Source organism: Gopherus flavomarginatus, chromosome 1 (assembly GCF_025201925.1).
Source record: "Gopherus flavomarginatus isolate rGopFla2 chromosome 1, rGopFla2.mat.asm, whole genome shotgun sequence".
Classification (NCBI taxonomy): Eukaryota; Metazoa; Chordata; order Testudines; family Testudinidae; genus Gopherus; species Gopherus flavomarginatus.
The window spans coordinates 149,437,896-149,458,988 of NC_066617.1; the positions used below are offsets into that span (position 1 = coordinate 149,437,896).

Genomic DNA, 21,093 nt, shown 5'->3' on the forward strand with positions numbered 1-21,093 from the left:
ATAATTCCTCTCCTTCCCTAACGTTAACCCCCTTGATATATTTATATAGGGCGAGCATATCCCCCCTCAGCCTTCTTTTGGCCAGGCTAAACAAGCCAAGCTCTTTAAGTCTCCTTTCATAAGGCAGTTTTTCCATTCCTCGGATCATCCTCGTAGCCCGTCTCTGAACCAGTTCCAGTTTGAATTCATCCTTCTTGAACATGGGACACCAGAACTGCACACAGTATTCCAGATGGGGTCTCACCAACGCCGTATACAACGGTACTAACACCTCCTTATCCTTGCAGGAAATACCCTGCCTGATGCATCCCAAAATCGCATTTGCTTTTTTAACAGCCATATCACATTGGCGACTCATAGTCATCCTGCTATCAACCAATACCCCAAGGTCCTTCTCTTCCTCCGTCGCTTCCAACTGATGCGCCCCCAACGTATATCCAAAATTCTTATTATTAATTCCTAAATGCATGACCTTGCACTTTTCGCTATTGTATTTCATCCTATTTCTATTACTCCAGTTTACAAGGTGGTTCAGATCTTCCTGAATAGTATCCCTGTCCTTCACCGTGTTAGCAATACCCCCTAGCTTCGTGTCATCCGCGAACTTTATTAGCACATTCCCGCTCTTTGTGCCAAGGTCAGTAATAAAAAGGTTAAATAAGATCGGTCCCAAAACCGATCCTTGAGGGACTCCACTGGTGACCTCCTTCCAGTCCGACAGTTCACCTTTCAATACGACCCTCTGGAGTCTCCCCTTTAACCAGTTCCTTATCCACCTTACAACTTTCATATTCACTCCCAGCTTTTCCAATTTAACTAACAGCTCCCCGTGCGGAACCGTGTCGAACGCCTTACTGAAATCTAGGTAAATTATATCTACCGCATTTCCTTTATCTAAGTAATCCGTCACCTTCTCAAAGAAGGAGATCAGATTGGTTTGGCACGATCTACCTTTAGTAAATCCGTGTTGCAATTTGTCCCAATTACCATTGACCTCTATGTCCTTAACTACTTTCTCCCTTAAAATTTTTTCCAAGACCTTACATACTACAGACGTCAAGCTAACAGGCCTATAATTACCCGGATCACTCTTTTTCCCTTTCTTAAAAATAGGAACTACATTAGCAATCCTCCAGTCATACGGCACAACACCCGAGATTATCGATTGCTTAAAAATTCTCGCTAACGGGCTCGCAATTTCACGCGCCAGTTCCTTTAATATCCTCGGGTGGAGATTGTCCGGGCCCTCCGACTTCGACCCATCGAGCTGTTCAAGTACGGCCTCTACCTCAGTTGCAGTAATATCCACCTCCATATCCACATTCCCGTTTATCATCCCTCCATCATCGCAAGGTTCCTCACTAGTCTTATTAAAAACCGAGGCAAAGTACTTGTTTAGATGTTGGGCCATGCCTAGGTTATCTTTAACCTCCATTCCATCCTCAGTGTATAGCGGCCCCACTTCTTCTTTCTTTGTTTTCTTCTTATTTATGTGGCTGTAGAACCTTTTACTATTGGTTTTGATTCCCTTTGCAAGTTCCAGTTCAATGCGGCTTTTAGCCTTCCTCACTTTATCCCTACATGTTCTGACCTCAGCAAGGTAGCTTTCTTTACTGATCCTGCCTTCCTTCCACTCCCTGTAAGCTTTCTGCTTTTGTCTAATCCCCTCTCTGAGTTGCTTGCTCATCCAGTTTGGCCTGCAACTCCTGCCCATGGTTCTTTTCCCCTTTCTCGGGATGCAGGCTTCCGACAGTCTCCGCAGCTGTGACTTAAAGTAATTCCAGGCCTCCTCCACATTTAAATCCATTAATTCCTCCGTCCAATCCACTTCCCTAACTAATTTCCTTAACTCTTTAAAATTAGCCCTCGAGAAGTCAAAAACCCTAATCACAGATCTACATTTGTTTATCCTTCCATCTAGTTTGAACTGAATCAGCTCATGATCACTCGAACCAAGGTTGTCCCCTACCACCATTTCTTCTACGAGGTCCTCACTGCTCACCAACACCAAGTCTAAAATGGCATCCCCTCTCGTAGGTGCTTCAACTACTTGATGAAGAAATCCATCCGCTATCACATCCAGAAAAATCTGACCCCTATTATTTGTGCAAGTACTCGTCCTCCAGTCTATATCCGGGAAGTTGAAGTCCCCCATAATCACACTTTTCCCCTTTGTGTTTACTTCATTAAAGACATTAAAGAGGTCTCTATCCATATCCCAATCCGATCCCGGCGGTCTGTAGCACACCCCAAGCACTATCTCAGGGGAAGCTCTAGTTGCTTTTTTACCCAGCGTGATTTTTGCCCAGACAGACTCCGTCTTATCCATTCCATCGCATCTTATTTCACTACATTTAATTTCATCATTGATGTACAAGGCTACTCCCCCACCTTTGCCTTTCTTCCTGTCTTTTCTGAACAGCACATAGCCTTCAATACCCGTGCTCCAGTCATGAGTACTATTCCACCAGGTTTCGGTAATCCCTATAATATCCGGCTTCACTTCCTGCACGAGTAACTCCAGTTCCTCCATCTTGTTACCTAGGCTCCTCGCATTAGTGTACAAACCTTTTAATTTTCGGCGTTTGGCGTCAGTGACATTCTTTCCCCCGTCGTGCACAAACTGTCTGCCACCAGCATCACCCGTTACTCTGGTTTCTACTCCACTATTCCTCCTTGGATCAAATCTTGGGGCCGCAAGGGTATCCCTGCTCACTTTGTTTACTTCCCTCTCCAGGTTATGTTCTGGCGTGGAGATCTCCCGAACATTTCCCAACCATCTCCCCCAACTTTCTAGTTTAAAGCCCTCTTGATGAGGTCGGCGAGCCTCCATCCTAGAATCCTATTTCCCTCCTTGCTGAGATGAAGTCCATCCTGAGCAAACAGTTGTCTATCCGTAAATGCGTCCCAGTGACCGTACATCCCAAAGCCCTCCTTATAACACCACTCCCTGAGCCATCTGTTGATCGCCATAATCTTGTCCCTCCTTCGTCGCCCCGCTCTAGGAACCGGCAGAATCCCACTGAAGATCACCTGAGCCTCGATGTCTTTAAGCCTCTTCCCCAGTCTGAAATAGTCCTCCTTGATACAGTCCAGTGAGTAACTAGCTGTATCGTTCGTTCCCACATGAAGGATAATCAACGGATTTTTTCCCGCTCCCGCTAAGATCATATTCAGGCTCAAGTCCACATCCTGTATCTTAGCCCCCGGCAGACAGCACACTCTTCTGTTCTCCCGATCCGGTCTAGTTACAGGCCTGTCTACTCTTCTCAGTAGAGAGTCTCCAATCACGTAGACTTGCCTTTTCCTGGTGACAATGCGATTCTCCGGTCTATCCCCCACAGCAGCTGGCCGTGATTCCTCCTGATTTGTATTTGACCTCACAATCCTCCTAGGGCTCGTACTTGATGTTGCCTCCACTGACTGCTCCCCTCCATCTACAGGACTAGCTGCTTGCCTCTTCTTCCTTGCCGTTACTCCTTCAGCAGCCCGCTGTGTTCCATCTTCATTTCCCAACTCAGCAAACCTATTCCTGAGTTCTATTTGTCCATCGCTGGCCCGTCTTATCCTCTGTCTGGTTCTCCTAGTGACATGCTTCCACCGTCCACTTTCCTCACCCAGCAGTCCCTCCTCAGAGTCCTTAGGTCCTGCTTTTGTCTGCTTACCTGAGCTTGTCCCCTGTGCCTCATCATGTCTGCGTTCCATCATCTGCTCAAATCCCCTTCTAAACTCAGCCAGAGTTTCCACTTGCATCTCCAGTCCCCTTACCTTTTCCTCCAGCAGCTCTATCAGACGACACTTCATGCAGATGAAACTCCCCGTAGTACAATTATTTTTTCTTCTCCACTGTCAGTGCAGCTTTTATTTTGGTGAGTTTTGCACAAAGATGCAGAAATGTGGACCATCCAAAAGTTCTGCAGCCACTGGTCATCAGCCCAAGCCTTCATTGTTGCAGAAGATTTTTGCACTTGGGAAGGTTCTAAGATGACACCATATAATAAACTTACTGAATATTTGTGAATCAGTTTCTACACACAAGCAATGACGTGTGAAAATAGGACTGTAAGAGCTGAGTTCACAGGCAAGATAAATGCAGCAAAAGGCAATTCTAAAATTTGTGAACTGTTGTGAGACTTCACATAGACAAATAGTTATGAGAGAGTCTTTTACATACTGAAAATGTGTGATGCAGAGTTTGATGGAATGTAGGGAAATTATTTCACTGCATCATGTCTCCTGTAGAAAGAAAGTAGCACTGGGGCAGCAGATTTTAATATTTTTTGGTAGGATCCAGAAAAGGTCCAAGGGAGTTTTGCTATGGGAGGGGGCTTGAGGTCAGTACTGAGTTTACAATGGTGCCAATGATGCCATGGCAACAGGCCCATCCTGCATCGCGTTGCAGACACAGTGCTCAGAATTAAGTGAAGTTCTCAGGGCTATTGTACTCTATACTAGTTTTCAATTGCCTGATAAATGTTTCAGCCATGCCACCTTTTCACTCAGCTATATCCTGATTAGTGGTGACTGGGAATAGGGGGCAGGGGCTGGGAGTGTAGCAGATGCCAATTTGAGGTGAATATTCTCTTGTCCAGACTATACTGGGTTTATGGTGCTTTGTGCCGTGGACAGGAGCAAAGTGGCTGGTGAATAACCAAGAATCTGGTTAATAATTGTTCTCTAAATTCAGCTTTCTTCTTTCTCTCTCTGTGAATTATCACTAATTCAAAATAGTACTGTGCAAATTGACTGGATAATGGTAATAGCATAATCTCTTCTTATAACATTGTAAACCCTACTACCAAATTTTTATATTAAATACTTACTATACACAATACAATAAATCCAACAGAAACAAAACATAAGAAAAGCTTTTTTTCTGCCTCTTATTTAAACTTTACCAGTTATCTCTTGCTTCAGAATGCCTCATGCGTCACCCATACTGTTTGCAATAGGATTCAACATGTGGCTTGGAAGCTGACTCTTTACTGATTCCTGAAGAGCTGGGAGCTCAATATTCATCCCAGATAGATACTATATGCAGAAGCACAACTCTGTATATATCTGGGGGGAGGGGAATTATTTATCTTTGTGCACATGTAATGGTGTTTGGTGTTTGTAAGACAAGGTATAATAATGAACTGTGTAAAAGAGAGGTTGGGAGGCTCCAGGAAGGTGTGTAAAGTGCTGGGATGTCAGGATCCCGGAGGCGCTCTCACCTCCACACTAGGCCGGTGTTCAGTGCTGGCTTTAGGAAGTGTAGGGCCCAATTTGAACATTTTTGGCGGGGCTCCGGCAGGGATGACTAACAAAAGAAAAGTGTAAAAAAAAGCCATTCATTTCTTAGCAACCGGTTCCCTATAACAAGTTCTGATTTAAGGGATGTGCCACAGTATGTATTTTTTGTACCAGTAGGGTTACCATACGTCCGTATTTTCCTGGATGGCGATTTAAGACCCAAAAAGCCTGACATATCTGGGAAAATACAGATTTATGTTAACCCTACCTAAAGTTCTTTCTTAAACAGATGGGTCTGAACTAGAAATGAGCTCTGTTTCACATGTGTGGGTCCCCGCCACTCCCTGGGGGTGTGCTAGGGTGACCAGATGTCCAGATTTTATAGGGACAGTCCCAATTTTTGGATCTTTTTCTTATATAGGATCCTATTACCCTCCACCCCATCCCGATTTCTCATACTTGCTGTCTGGTTACCCTAGGGTGTACACAGGTGTGGGTCCCAGCTGCTCCCTGCCCCCCTCATTGAAGCAGGTGTGCAGGGTTACTATCCTGGGAACTGCAGGGCAGCAGTGGACATGGGGCTGGCTGGAGGCAGGGCAGGGTCTGACTGGAGGAAGGGTCTGGCTGCAGGCAGGGCAAGGGGTGTGGGGATGGCTGCAGATAGGTATGTGTGGGGTGGGCTGGCTGGCTTCAGGCAGGGCCACAGGGGGCTGAGGCATGGGTTGGCAGGGCTGGAGACAGAGGAGTGCAGGACTGGCTGGCTTCAGGCAAGGGTGTGTGGCAGGGATTGGCTGGAGACAGGGCAGGGGGTGGTTGGCTGGAGATAGGGCAGGGGATGCAGGGCTGGCTCCAGCCCCTGCTGGGAGCCCCAAGCCCTTTAAATTGCCCCCTGGGGAAGCCGGGCCACCCCAGTACAGCGCACTCGCTCTTGCCGGTACACCGAACCAGGGCAGGGCCTGATAGAGGGGAATTGGTTGAATTGGCCTAAAGCCAGCCATGCCAGTATATCCAGGACATTACTCGCACACTTTTCCCCCATTGATACCTAGTAGTTGCACTGTCATCTCCCATAGCTATTTACGTTGTAGCATTTTTGTTAAAACTAAATTGGGAAGAAAGATGACTGATTCAGAACCTGTTTAATGGTTAAGTTATTGCTAAAGGGTGTGATGGGGTGTAAACTTGGAGAGAGGAAGGTTTCTGTGATGTCACAAACTGTACCACAGTCATACAGTATCTCAAATGCCAAGCTGTATTTCAGTGATCTGAGGTCTGAAGAACAGCGTGGAACTAGCTATTTTATGCGATGTCTACATTTCATCCTGTAGTAACATAACTGGTGATAGGGAAAGCAAGGAGAGAGAGAGGTGTGTGTGTGTGTGTGTGTGTGGGTGTGGGTGGGTGTGGGTGGGTGGCAAGGCTGGTGGCCACGGTGCCAATGGGTGTGAGTGGGATCTCGGGAGTCATGTCTCAGGGATCTGCCCTGCTCCCCAGCAATGTTCCAGCTCTGAGCTGTCTCCACTGCCTGGGACCTGTGGGGCCTCACCTGCCTCCCCGGGCGAAGAGCCACCTGGGACTGGTGCAGAGGCTGGGCCAGTCTCGGCCAGTCACAGGGGACAGTAGGGGGTGGGGAGAGGCTGAACTGGGTCTTGAGGGAGCTTGGCCTGGGTAGGCTGTGCTCCAGCCCGGCTGATTGCACCACTCCCAAGAGGCCGGAGTTTTCCTGCCCCAGGACCAGCTCTGGCTGCGCTGCCAGCTCAGCCTGGCAGACACAGTCACCTCCCATCAGGGCTGGCTATTGTGGCTGGGGGTTAGGGTGTGGCCAATGATGAGCTGCCAAAATCTTAAGAACCAGTTCACTATAAAAAGTTCTGATTTAAGGGTGGGGAGCTGGGGCTGGGGGAGATGTACCGGTGGGGCCGGGGGCCCCTCCAGGGCCCGGGCCAGTTGCCTCACTTGCCCCCTACCCTCTCCTCTGGCCAGCCCTGGAGCTTGCAGCAGGACACACACACCCCCGCCACCTTGCCAGGCCTCTCAAAAAGCGGCAGCAGGACGACACTCTCAAGGTCAGCTGAGCTGCCAAGCTGATGTCGGTGGCTGAACACGCTGCAGTGGGGGGAAACGGGGCAAGGGCTAGGGGAGCCTCAGCCTCCCCAGCTGGGAATCCTGGGGGCAACAGGATGGTCCAGCCAGGGCCAGCGTTTCCATTTAGGTGGCCTAGGCAATCGTCTAGGGTGACAGGATTATTGGGGGGCGGCATTTTGCCGGGGGTGGGGTGGCAGGCGGCTCCGGTGGACCTGCAGCAGACATTCCTGCAGACGGTCCGCTGCTCCCAAGGCTCCGGTGGACCTCCCGCAGACACACCTGCGGCAGCTCCAGCGGAGCCGTGGATCAGTGTGCAAGGTGGCGAAATGGCCGTGCGCCTAGGGCGCTAAAAACACTAGCGCCAGTCCTGGGTGCAGCCTGCGGACTGGAGTTCTTTGCCCACCTCCTGGCCCTTTAACAACCGGTTCTCCACAGAGGCCTAATTTTAGCAACCTGTTCTTGGAGCTGTGGGAACCGGCTTCAGCTCACCACTGGATGTGGGAGGGTAGGTCTCTAGTGGGTCTGGGGGGATGCTGGGCAGTGGGGGCGTGGGGAGATCTGTGTGTGTTGGGGCACTGGGAAGTGTGGGGTGTCTGGGCGGGGCACTGTGCAGTTGTGGTTGTGGGGCAGTGAGGGGATCTGTGGGGGGGCTCTGGGTGGGGAAGTGCAGGGCACTGTGCAGTTGTGGAAGGGCTGTGGGGGGTCTTCAGCTAGGGGGTGACTGCGCAGTGAGAGGATCTATTGGGGGGTTCTGAGTGGGTGGGGAAGTGGTCTGGGAAGGCACTGGGCATGGGGGTTTGTGGGGGTCTCTGGGTGGTGTGGCACTGGGCATAGGTAGTCAGAGGGGTGCTGGGCAGGAGTGTGTGGAGGGGTCTCTGGGAGGTGTGGCACTTGGCGTAGGGAGCCAGAGGGGTGCTGGGTAGGGGGGTAGCATGGTGCAGCATGGGCCCATACCAAAGGGGAAGAAGCAGGATGGCAGCACAGGGCTGGGCTGGACAGTGCCCGTCTGGGGTGCAGACATGTGTGCTCTGGGAGGGAGTTAGCAACTCAGCATGTTGTACAAGAGAAAGAAGCTGCAGTGATTTCATATAGACATAGAAACTGACGGAAGACACTTTTACAAAGTCAAAATGTGAGAGGCAGAGTTTGAGGGAAGGAGGGGGCGTCTGTACAATATTTCACTGCATTCAGCCTCCTGCAACACTTGTGTGAGTCAGAGAGGAGCTGCGGTGGCTAAGCTTTGACAATATAGGAATTGGGAGGTCTGTGCCTTTAGACCAGCCCCAGGAACCCGCCCCCTGCTCCAGGGCTGACATGCAGCTTCCTGGGAGCAGAATGAAAAGAGCCTCTGCTCCCCCTCACAACCCCCGACACCCCCAGATTTGCGAGCACAGCAGATGGCTCATCCCCAGGGGTCGTTGTTCCCCCCTCTCCCCCTCTCTAAAAGGGGGGTTTGTCCCCGCACAGGGTCTGGCAGCGTCTCCCTCCCCGGGCTTAACCCTGGCTACCACCCCCCACTCCCGATTTTCCCTCTTCAGCCCCTCTCCTGCCGCTACCTAAAGCAGTTTGACCCCCCGGCCAGCAAATTTTTGCCCCCTGCTCAGACCCTGGCAGCCCCCCCGCTGCGATTTGCCCCCCCCCAAAGAGGAGGCAGCAAATTGTAAGTAGAAGTGAGGGCAGAGAGAGGGCAGGTGCGACAGCAAAGGTTACTGGGCATGCTCAATTCATTTGCACATGCTCAGTGCAGCTAAAGTGGGGAATCTGGAGCAGGATCTGTTTCTGTCTTTACAGTGTGGCAGAGTCACCGCCCGGCCCCGCCCCCCCGGCTCGCTCCGGTACCTGGAGGCTGCAGCTCCGCAGCGGGGACGGAGCCCGGTGCGGCCCCAGGACTCCCCCGTTCTGCACATGCCGATGAGCCAAGCAGAACCGCAGAACTCCCCTCACATTCTCAGCCCAGCTCGCCCTCTCCCCCCCCCGGCAACATCACTTCCGGTCCAGAAAGAGTCAGGCACTACATCTCCCAGCCTGCACCGGGGACCCTTCCGCCTTCTGCAGTTCAAGTGAGGGCGGGCCCAGGGGTGAGCCTGATCCCCCATCTCTCCTGCCCTTTCCAGGCAGAGACCCCCCAGCCCCGCGCTCCTCCCCCAGCCGGCGCCTCTCACACCCGCCCACCCCTGAGAACAGCGGCCTCTCCCGGAGCCTTCGTCACCTTCTCGGGCGAACTCTCGTGTCTCGGGGTTGGGGCCTGGTCCCTGGCGGCCCCGCCCCTCAGCTGGGCGTTGTGCTCTGGGGTCTGTGCTCGGGGCGGGACGGGGGGAGCCTCAGTGGGGGCCAGTGTTGGACAGCGGGTCACGTGCGCCCCTGCTTGTCCGATCCAGAGACACCCGCGTGTCCCCGCTCCCGGGGCCTGAGCCCGGCTGGGGTGCGCCCCCCTCGCGCCACAGACCGAGACACTGAACCCCCCACCCCGGGGGTGAGCGCTGCATGCCCCTGCCCAGCCCGTGTGCCTGTCACTGGCTGGGGGGTTCAGTGTGTACTGACCCCACTGGTGCTTTTTCTGTGGCCTGTTGTAAAACTAGGGCCACACCTGAAAGAGTTGATGGACCCCCTGGAAGACTCCTGGGCACCCCCAGGTGTCCCTGTCTCCCTGGTTGAGAATCACTGATGGCAGGAACCCAGGCCCACCCGCCGTCCCGGCTTCCAACCCCACACCCTGGGCAGCTGCTTTGACTTTGCTCACCTCACATCAGCCTCAAGTTACTGGGTCACCACCTCCTACCATGGCCCCTTGGGCAGGAGCCAGAGACAGGGAGTCTCCTCTCAGGTATAAAAGCAGCAAGGGCTCCATGAAGGGTCGGTGCAGATGGAGCAATAACTGGCACTTTCTCTAGTCTCCTTTTCAGATTTTGCCCCTTTTTCTCTCTGATTCTCCAACGTTAATTTAACAGTCTCAGGTTTGGGATATTTTCCCACCCGTTTGACCTGCAGGATATTATCTTTCTTTCTTTGGGAAATTGTCCTGAATCATCCCCCAAATGAGAAGGAGCTTAATGGGTGCAGCTTGCAGAACCCTGAGGCGCAGTTGTCTCTGGGGTGGGATGCGGGGCCAGTCTCTGCCAGTAGTAAGGCAAGGAAGGGGACTGCAGGAAAAAATCCCCCACTGGAGACTGTCCAGGGTTACACAGTCCTGGCTACTGCTACCCCCAACTGCCCAATGCAGCCCCCCCCCAAACTGCCAGTCACACTGCCCACCTCTGCTGCTGCCTCCTCCCCACCACCAGGGAGTTTTCCTGCTCCATACTCCCCTCACGTACCCTCTTAAACCACCTCCCAAAAGGGATCCCTGCTGCCCTTATGAAGGATGTGGGTGTAGGGGGGAATTATTACTGTCTGTTTATTGAACTTCCATATACAATCCCAGCAAACTGTCCAACTACTGTCATTTATTCAATATAAAATCTCTTCAGAACCGGATGCTTTCCTCTCATTATCAAATATTCCTTTTTAGACTTATTTCTTCCCCAGTTCTCAAAGATAGATCTAAAATACCCCGTGTGCAGTGCTGTAGTAGCCATGGCGGTCCCAGGATATTTGAGGCTGCCCCCTTGATTTATATACAAATGTTTGGTGTTATTCTCCATCCCATTCCTTGTGAATCTGAACACGTTCACTTTTTTGCTGGTAGCCGTGCTTTGAATGGAGCTTTTCATTGATCTGTCTACAGCAACGTGCAGATGCCTTTCTTGAGTTGTGTAGCCGATATGTTCTGCTGACGTTGCCAGGTGTAAATGCATGTTCAGTAGGGGTTTCTCCTCTACTAATGCTGGAGTGTCCTCCTATAGGTTAGTATAGTAATGATCTCATTGTGGCGTCATGTGTGTCAGTTCGTTGCCATGGCACTCCTGTGCTCAGACATCTGAGGATGCTCTAACGAAAACCCGGTGTTAGCTCATGTTCCTCTGGTTGGCTGGTGTCTTTACGGTTGAAATTCCCCCTTAGACACTCTGTTTCCCGTTCTCCAAACCTTAGGGGTGACTGTTAGGCCATTTATCTGTGCCAGAGTTCATAGGCCTCAGCCTTATGCTAACTGCTCAAGCCAATATTGTACAGGATACAGGCCTGTAAGTTCCTTGCGTACCACTGCATAAAATGCTGAAGCTGGATCTATGGGCTACATTTGATAATTAATTTATGCCCCTGCTGTGTATAAGTAGCTGCAGTTTTTCTCTCCAATGTGCATTGCTTTGCATTTAGAAAGACAAGGTGGGTGAAGTAATAGCTTTTATTGGACCCACTTCAGGTGATGAGAGAAACAAATCTCTGAGCTACACACAGATCTCTTCTTCAGGAGAACAGCCTAAACATTTGCCCTCCTTTCTCTCTAGTTATCTATTTCGAATTTAATATTCCATGAGATTTTTTTTTCCATGTCTCACTGGTAATAAAATTTTAACATAAAATATCCCCCGATTTTGACCTTTCTCAAATTTTTAAATAAACTTAGAAAAGTTTTGCAGATGTTTCCTATTTTCTCTCAATGTGTCAAATAACCATATGAAATTCACTTTCATTTTACCTCTTTACCTACTATTGACTATCGATATAAAATCCCTCACATTTTTCCACTTTCCTTTCTAATTTGTGAAAATTGATGATAATTCTCTCTAGATTTCCCTCCTTTCCTCTTTAATGATTTAACATGGATATCAGCTGTCAGCTTGTCATGTAATTTTCAAATATCTGTTAAAAAAAATCTTGTGTTTGGAGACAATCCCATGTTTAGTTGCAGCAAGTTCTGTTTTGGAGAGAATTTGTTGCCTTGGTCATTCTCCATCCTGCTGGTTGCAGGGAGTTTAATGGTCAACTTTCCCCTCTCGTTTGAGACTCATTTCTTTCCCCCTTTACCTTCATTAAAATGTTTGCTGATGAAAGTGACTTGTCCCATATTTAATACACATCCAAGCCAGAGGCCTTCCCCTGTCTGGAGGAATGGTGTCTCCCAGCAGCTCACAGGACAGTTGCCTGGACCCTTTTCCTTTCCTCAGGGGGCACAGGACAAGGGCTCAGTCTGTGCCTGGCTCCTTGCTGCCCAGGCTGTCCCCAGAGTGGCTGAGAATCTCCCTGATACTGTATTAGCCCTTCACTTTCTCCTCACCACATTCACCAGAAGTATCCCAAACCCCCATGATGAATGGTCTCCATGAGGGGTTGCTTCGCCCAGTGCTGAGATATAGTCGTGTCTGGAGTGGGTCCCTATTGGCCTTTATCTGCCAGTCACCGGGCATGGAAATTTCTTAAATTTGTCTCCTCCGTGCCATCCATTCTCCTGTTAAAGAAGTGTCACCTAGGGCTCCCCCCACCTGTGTGAATGGCTGACAGGGGCTGCTGATAACTTTCTATCCATTTATCAATTACTGATACAAAATCACAATAGGCTTTGCTTCTCTCCCCGTTTTCAGAACTGCCGGAACTTCAGGTTTTGGAGGGAAAACTGTTGCTGTGAATCCTTCTTGGAAGAAGGGGCAGAGGGGGTGAGGAAGGAGGAAAGGACTCTGGCCTCCTCCCTCCTGAGCCATGTTTCTGGTCTCACTGAGACCAGTGTTACTCAAGAGACACTTCAAAGAAGAACATGATGTGACTCCAGATTAACATGAGGGCAAATAAAATCAGGATATTACCTGTAGGGAGGGGGTTTCAGTTGTTACTAAATGGGGAGGAAGCCCTCAGACTCTGTATGACTGTGTCTTTCTCTTCTGAGGATATTGGGGTTGAGCTTCCTGGGTGAGACGCTGCTGCCTGCATTGTGATCTGGGAGCCCAGACTGAGCAGCTCCTGCTCCCCCAGTGGGGTCTAGGCTTGGGAGTGACTTGGAGTGAAGCTTCCTCTGTGCCCAGGCAAGGTGAGGACTTTCTCCAGCTGTAATTAGCTCAACGGGGCAGCCCTAGGCTCTGCCCACACCAACATCTGAGCCAGATACTCCAGGTGATTGATAGAGACCTCAGGGAGCATGCTGGGGATTGGCATGAAAGTGACTCTGCACAAATAGCCAGAGGGGGAGGGACAGAAGATGGGAAACACAAGGAGAAAAGAGAGAGAGAGATTGATAGGGGCAGTGGGAGAAATAATTGGGGAGAGAGATTCCCAGATCGCTTACCTGCCCCCACACACTTACTGCAGCATACCTGGGCAGATTCACTTTCCAGTGAACTAGGTGAGGTGCAGGGAGAGGAAAAGTCAATTCCTGACTCTCCCTGTGCCCTGGGCTGTGGGAGTGTGCTGCCCTGGGAACCACATCAGGGGAAATCCCCCAAAGTCACTTCTTTTGTTCTGCTCTTGTCTCGTATTTGGTTCCCAGACTTTGTCACTGGGAGGGTTTCAAAATGTCTTTGTTGTTTAGTGCTAGTGGAGTGGGTTGGGTCTGTGGAGTAATGACCAAACATTTCCTCAGAATAGAATAGTAAAACTGTAGGGCTGGAATGAACCATGAGAGGTCATCTAGTCCAGCCCCCAACACTGAGGTGTTTGTCCAACCTGTCCTTAAAAATCTCCAGTGATGATTCCACAACATCCCTTGGTAACCTATTCCAGTACTGAACTAGCCTTCATCACAACTGAGTTACATGGCTGGCTCAGATTCAATCTGTGATCCACTGTAACCCCCAGATCCTTTTTAGTACTGCCCCCTAGCCAGTTAGTCCCCCGCTTGTAGTTGTGCATTGGATTTTCCTTCCCTAAAATGTAGTAATTTGCAGGGTGGATAAAAATTAATCTTTTTTAAAAAATCAAACAATTGGAATGTTTATAGCTCAAAGAGATCTCATCATGGAATAGGGATCATAAATTCTAATTCTATAGTATAAGACAATATATTCATGTCATGTTTAAGAAAAGTTTTGTAAATGAGTTCTGTCGGGGACTCTAACCCAGATGGCAAAGTTCATTGTCTGACCACGAGAGAGACAGGCAACACCAGCAAGGTCCGATCAGAAGCTCTTTGTTGACAAGTGCACGCATCAATAGAGAGCAGCTCATCTCCAGGGAGAACCAGCCCGCTCTTTACATCTTAGTATAAGCTTATATAGACAGTTCCGTCGCGTCATAAATTATTCACATGAGCAACCCACCCCCTTCTTCTAACAACTAGAAACTAGACATCTTTAGTATACATGCATGCCTAAAGTTAGAAATGTAGAGGATTTAAAAACAAACAAAGAACAAAACCAGGGAGTGAAAGCAAGGAGGCTGGGAAGCTAGGATTCTTATCAGTTCTTCGAACTAGCTGCTCCTAACACAGGACATCTGGTACTATGTCAGGAATGCAGCCTCTCCCTTATCTCACTTTTTCCCAGAGCCTTGTGAGACATGCTGCTTTTTCAGCATTTTCCACTCAGAGATTACCCAAAAACCTCTGTTAGCCTGACTTTGGTCAGGTTGTCGTACCTGGTTTTGTCTGCTATATTTTCATTCAGGCCTAACAGTTCCAGTAGTTCATGGATTAGGGACCAAATCTTATGGGGTTCCAGGGGTTTCTGTATCGATTATTGAGGTTAATCTTTCTATCTACCCAATGGGGCTCAGCGCTCAGTCTAGAAGATACCATCAGAGGTGGTTAGTTTTGCAATTCTCAAACTGTGGATTTGTGTCTCCAGAGATGAGATGGTGTTAACAGCAAAAATGTTTTATAATAAATAATATAGAGAGGTAAGAAATAACAGACCTCAACCTTATTGTCCCTCTGCAAATATTTGTACACAGAGTCAATCCCTTACCTCTTTCTAATAGTGCAAAGTTTCAAAAAGTTCAATGAATAGGAGATTGTTGGAGGTGGAATAGATCTGGGCAAGGAGAAGTCTGGAGATAAATGTGAGAAGGGAGGGACAGGTAGTAGAAACAAAATGAAACTGTTTGAGCAGCATATTCCAGAAATCTTGAGGTCTTTCTGACTGTAGCCTTCATTGATTTGAGATCTACCGTACCATTCTCTCACTAGAAGGGAAAACCTATAATGGCAGCAGGCTGTAAAAGAGACACAGTTTGGGAGTATTTTAATGAAGTTCCTCTACCTATGGGTAAGACAGGCATGGGTGCAAAATGCAAACAGTGCAACAAAGAAATGCAAGGCCTGATTGTCTGAATGAAACAACATCATGAGAAGTGTTCCTTCTCAGGAGGAAGCTGAGTTGAAGATGCCATAGGATCTTGGCTATTTTGAGAACCCCTTTGTGCACAGGCAGGGTGACCAGGGTGGACATAGAGGTCAAGAGGACATTGAAAAGGATGTCCCCTCCTACTCCGCCATCTCCTGCACCTCCAGCCCCAAGTTCTCAGCCACATGCCGAAGTAACACTTGGTGCTTCCTAAAGTCATCCCATGGGCTAGCCCTCTAAGGTCCCATGACTGCTTTGTCTGGGCTGTGGGAGGTCCTGGGGTGTCGACTGCCACTTGGGATGGAGGCAAAAGGGTGGGCACAGGTTGTGTCTGCAACCAACAAGAAGGACAAACAAGGTCACACCTCCTTGACTCCCAAGAACATAGAGGACAAAATGCTAGACCTATTTGGGAGAAAAGTTTATTCTACCACCAGTTTACAATTTCGGATGGAAAACTATCAGGCCCTGTTGGGCAGATATAACTTTAACCTCTGGGACGGTCTCAAAAAGTTCCAGAAATCCTTCCCAGAAAGTCTAGCCAAGAGTTTGGCACCCTGGTGGAAGAGGGTACCGTGGCGGCCAGATGCTCCCTGTAAATGGCATGGGATGTGGCAGACTTGGTGCCTCGGGTGGTCGCATCAGCAGTTGTTATGCAGTTCCTAGCTCCAAATGGTGAGCTTCACCCAGGAGATGCAGGCTTCAATTCAAGACCTCCCCTTCGACAGGGTTGAGTTTTTCTCTGAGCAGATGGACGCCAGGCTGCACGGGTTGAAGGACACTAGAGCTACCCTTCGCTCGTTGGGCATATACATGCCACAGTCTGCTAGAAAGCACTTCCGGCTGCCCCAGCCCCCAAGACTCTAGCAACTGTGTCAGGGCTGTGCAATATGAAGGAACACTAATTTTAGTTGTCGATGCCCTTCTTCCTCCTGCTCACCTGTGCAACCTGAACTAGCCAAACATCCAGGGGGTCAAAAGTGCTCATTTTGAGGGTGTACCTGAAAGCATCAGCCACCTGGATCCTTCCCGCCTTTTCCTCAACTGCCTCTCTCGCTACCGTTCGACCAGGTCACAGGTTACATTGGACCTCTGGGTCCTGGACATAATAGCTTGGGGTTATACCCTGCAATTTTTGGCTGCCCCTCCCTCCCACTTCCCTGTCCATTTTCAGGGACCCTTCTCATGAGGAACTCCTCATTCAGGAAGTTGAAAAGCTCCTGGACTTGGCAACTGTGGAGGAAGTTACTTGGGAAATACAAGGAAGAGGATTCTACTCCTGCTACTTCCTAATCCTGAAGGCCAAAGGGGGCCTAAGACCCATCCCGGACCTGCATCACCTCAACAAGCCTCTCAAGAAGTTGAAGTTTCACATGGTCTCTCTGGCCTTCATCATCCCATCCCTGGATCTGGGAGACTGGTATGCCACTCTCGACTTAAAGGATGCTTACCTTGATGTCTACATATTCCTGGGACACAGGCATTTTCTGTGTTTTGTGGCATCCGGGAACCACTTCCCATTCACAGTACTGCCCTTTGGCCTGTCCTCGGCTCCCAGAGTGTTCACAAAATGTGTGACGCCAGTGGCAGCTCTCCTGACATGTTGAGGATTCCAGATCTTCCCGTATCTTGACGACTGGCTCATCAATGGCAGGTTTCCAGGGCAGGTGCAAAGGAGCCTTGATCTGGTGCACTCCACCTGCCAGTGACCTGGGCCTGCTAATAAACACAGAAAAGTCCACATCGATGCCAGTCCAATGCATAGAATTTATTGGAGCAGTTCTCAACGACTCACGGGCTAGGACCTGCTTTCCAGAGGTGCATTTTTGGGCCATGTTGGAACTGATTTCCCACATAAAGAGCCACCTACCTACTCACCACAGCCTGCATATGCCTGCGAATTCATCTGCGGCCTCTGCAAGCTGGCTGGCCTCGGTCTGTATCCCCAGCAGACATGCCCTGAACCGAGTCGTCATGGTGCCAAGTGACATCCTCTTGTCCCTGGACTGGTGGCTGGATCCCAAGTCGGTGCTGCAAGGAGTTCCCCTCATGACCCCATCCCCATCGCTCACCCGGGTCTTGGACATGCAGGTCCTGACAGACAATACTACCGCAATGTATTACATCAACAGATAGGGCGGTGCCAGGTCTTCAGCCCTTTGCTGGGAGGCACTCAGCCTCCAGGACTTCTGTGTGCAGCATGCCATTGATCTGGTAGCCGCCCACCTGCCTGGAACCAAGAACATCCTGGAAGATCACTTCAGCTGGACCTTCTCGTCTTACCATGAATGGTCACTCCATCCGGAGGTAGAAAACCTAATTCCCCATAGGTTGGGGATGCCACAGGTGGACCTGTTTGCATCTAGGCAGAACAGAAAGTGCCACGTGTTCTGTTCTCTGCAGGGAAGGGACAAAAGCTCCCTCTGAGATGCCTTCTTTATTCAGTGGTCAGGAGCACTGATATATGCCTTTGTGCTGATGCCTTTAATCCATGAGGTCCTGCTAAAGATGAAGCAAATGTCATTCTCACAGCCCCTGCATGGCCTTGCCAATGCTGGCTTGGCATGCTGCTGAGTCTTCCAGTGGCCATCCCATTGCAACTGCCTCTTTGGCCGGATCTGCTGTCCCAGAACTACAGCAGTCTGCTGCATCTATTCCTGGCAACACTGCACCTGACAGCTTGACTTCTGCGTGGCTAAGTATGGATGAATGGTGGTGCTCTGATGGTGTCCAGCAGGTCCTGCTGGACAGCAGGAAACCCTCCACCATGGCTACCTATATGGCAAAGTGGAAGTGGTTCACATGTTGGGCCTCTGATTGACACATTTGCACTGAAGAGGCCCTGCTGCAGCACATCCTGGACCTTTGCTGCAACTTAAGCTCCAGGGTCTGTCGCTATCTTTCTTCAGGGTACACCCGGCAGCCATTTCATCATTTCACCCTCCGTTTCAAGGCAGGACCTGATGCTGCAGAGCCTTACCTATGCCTTAGTTCTCCGTTCTCCCCCTTAACAAACATGATTCCAATTTCCCTTCCCCTTTGTTTGATCCCAGTTTATATAGTAATATTCTCAGCTATACCTTAACCCATCATTTTACTGAGATTTAACTAACCAAACCTAACATATTGTAACAGAATTCTCTAACCAATTATATCCCACTACCCTAATTAACTTGCACCTAGCAAAATTAATTATACAGCAGAGAGAAACAATTAGAGAACCAGACAGATTAACAATAGAAAAGGGGGGGGGAATATAAAGATAAATCAATACAGAAAAGAGGGTTTCACAACCACAACCATTGATAAGTGATTACTTGCAAGACAGGCTGCTGTCAAACTAAGTTTTCTTTAGCCATCTTAAGATCTGTTTCTTTATCTGGTGGTGATGAGCACTATCAGGACAGGATCTTCGTCCTAACAGCTCAATAGCACCTTATTTCAGTGTGACTGGTTTGGGATGGGGCGATGTGACCATACGCTTCCCAGCTTATGCCTTCTCTTGCTGTTTAGCCAAAGACCTTAGCCTAAGAACAAGGCCCCAGACTATCCCAGTGAGAGAAGGCCCATACACAGGTGGACTGAGATTTTGATTCTCAGTTTTTATATCCCTGTAACTAGCTAAGTGATAAAAATACACTTAAGTTCTTAAAATATAGGCTTTACAGGCAGGCCTGAATATCTCTATTCTAACATTGGGTTCTCCCCCTTCCCCCATTCTGTGTCTTCTTGTCTGTTTAGATTGTAAATTCTTCAGGACATGGGCCAGCTACTATTCTGGGTTTGGATTTAGCACAATGGGGACCCACTGTTAGTTGGTCCTTAGGCACTAAAGTAATGAATACGATTCATAATAATAACTATCCTGCCACTCTGTGCCAAGGAACCTGGTCTTGGGATGTTACTGCTTAAAAATGAGCTGGGGGTTAAAACCATGGAATATTCTTTGAGACAAGTATCCCACAAATTCCACTGACCTATCTTGTTTTCTTTACCTTGAGTAGGGTTTCCAGTTTCCAAACCTGATGTGATCTCGCAGCTGCAAAGAGTGGAAGAGCTCTGAGAAAAAAGTACCCCTGAGAACTGCCTGCACAGGTAGGGAATTGGTTAAATCAACTCAAAAACTGTCTATGAATACAGGAAACATTTGAGATGCCCTACAAAGTCCTAATGAGCTCTCCAAGTTCAGAACTGTTCCCTGCAGATGTAGAATCACTAGGCAGATGTCACTCATGGCTTCCCTCCTATCCTGTCTGACAACTGGCAGCAGGTCCCTCCCCATGTCGGTTTTCCCTGAGAGTTCTGGTGAGATGCGGACCCAGAACTGATCCCTTCCTCTCTCTCCTCTGGGGAAGTTTTTGGAGAAAATCAGCTCCTGATAGGTTTGATCTCTCCTGCACATATTTTGGTTTGTTCATCCCTTTTTCCATTCTTCTGTCTGAAATCTTCTTTCTCTCCAGTGCAGGCAGTGACTTTATGTCTGTATTCTCTCTGTCTCCCATCAGGTGTTGGGATGGTGAGTGAGAATGAGGAGGAGAAACCCCAGCAGGAAGATGCTGACCAGATAGAACCACATGAGACATTATCAGGAAGATCCAAAGGGAATGTTTCCTTGAGTTGTGCACTCCCAGAAAAAGCAAAAGCCTGTGAGACTCAGCAGAGGCCAGAGGAAAATTTGAGGGGCCACTCAGACCTTATAACACATGACACAATAAACTTGGAAGAGACACGCTACACATGCCATGAGTGTGGGAAAAGCTTCAATGGGAGCTCTCACCTTCTCAGACATCAGGGAATCCACAGAAGAGAGAGACCCTACACATGTTCTGAGTGCGGGAATAGCTTCAATCAGAACTATACTCTTATCAGACATTGGAGAATGCACACTGGAAAGAAACCCTACACGTGCTCTGAGTGTGGGAAAAGCTTCAATCAGAGCTCAAACCTTATCAGACATAGAAAAATCCACACAGGTGAGAAACTTTATGGATGCTTGGAGTGTGGGAAATGCTTCAGTCATACTTCAGCCCTCATCTCACATCAGAAAATCCACTCAGGAGAGACACCCTACATATGCTCTGAGTGTGGGAAAAGCTTCAATAATAGCTCTGACCTGATCACACATCGTAGAATCCGCACAGGAGAAAAACCCTACGCGTGCTCTGAGTGTGGCAAAAGCTTCAGTCTGAGCTCAATCCTTACTAGACATCAGAAAATCCACGTGAGAGAGAACTGTAACAAATGCCTTGACTAGGGCTGGCCAAAGATTTTTCTTTAAAAAAAATCACATTTGCTGATTCCCACAGAGTGATCTTTGTACCATCTTCATCGTGGTCACTCAGCTCCCCCAGATGAGTTGCCTGCTTCTGCCTTTTGCAGGTCACCCTCCTTTGGGGTCAGTGTGATCTTTTCTATCGACTCCTGTCCTTTTGAGTTGTAGGAGTGTGTGTCCCTCCAGCCAGGAATGTTCATCAGCTCCACGTGGGAGAGAGGTTTGATTCCCAACAAGTTACACTGAGGCAAAAAGTACCTGTGCCTTCCATCCATTAGGACTGTACATGGTGTTGGCTGCTCAAGTTAATGATCTTGGTGTAAAAAGACAATTATAGTTGTAGAGCAGATGCAG

The 21,093-nt window shown here is 49.1% G+C and overlaps 1 protein-coding gene across 1 annotated transcript; it reads left to right on the top strand.

Annotated features, from left to right (window-relative positions):
• The first annotated feature begins 19,975 nt into the window (after nt 1-19,975).
• LOC127043060 (gastrula zinc finger protein XlCGF49.1-like) lies at nt 19,976-20,721 on the top strand. The gene is made up of 2 exons (XM_050936755.1): nt 19,976-20,163; nt 20,269-20,721. Exons 1-2 carry the CDS (start codon nt 19,981-19,983, stop codon nt 20,719-20,721), a joined length of 636 nt encoding a protein of 211 aa, XP_050792712.1. The 5' UTR covers nt 19,976-19,980.
• Nucleotides 20,722-21,093: the final 372 nt, after the last annotated feature.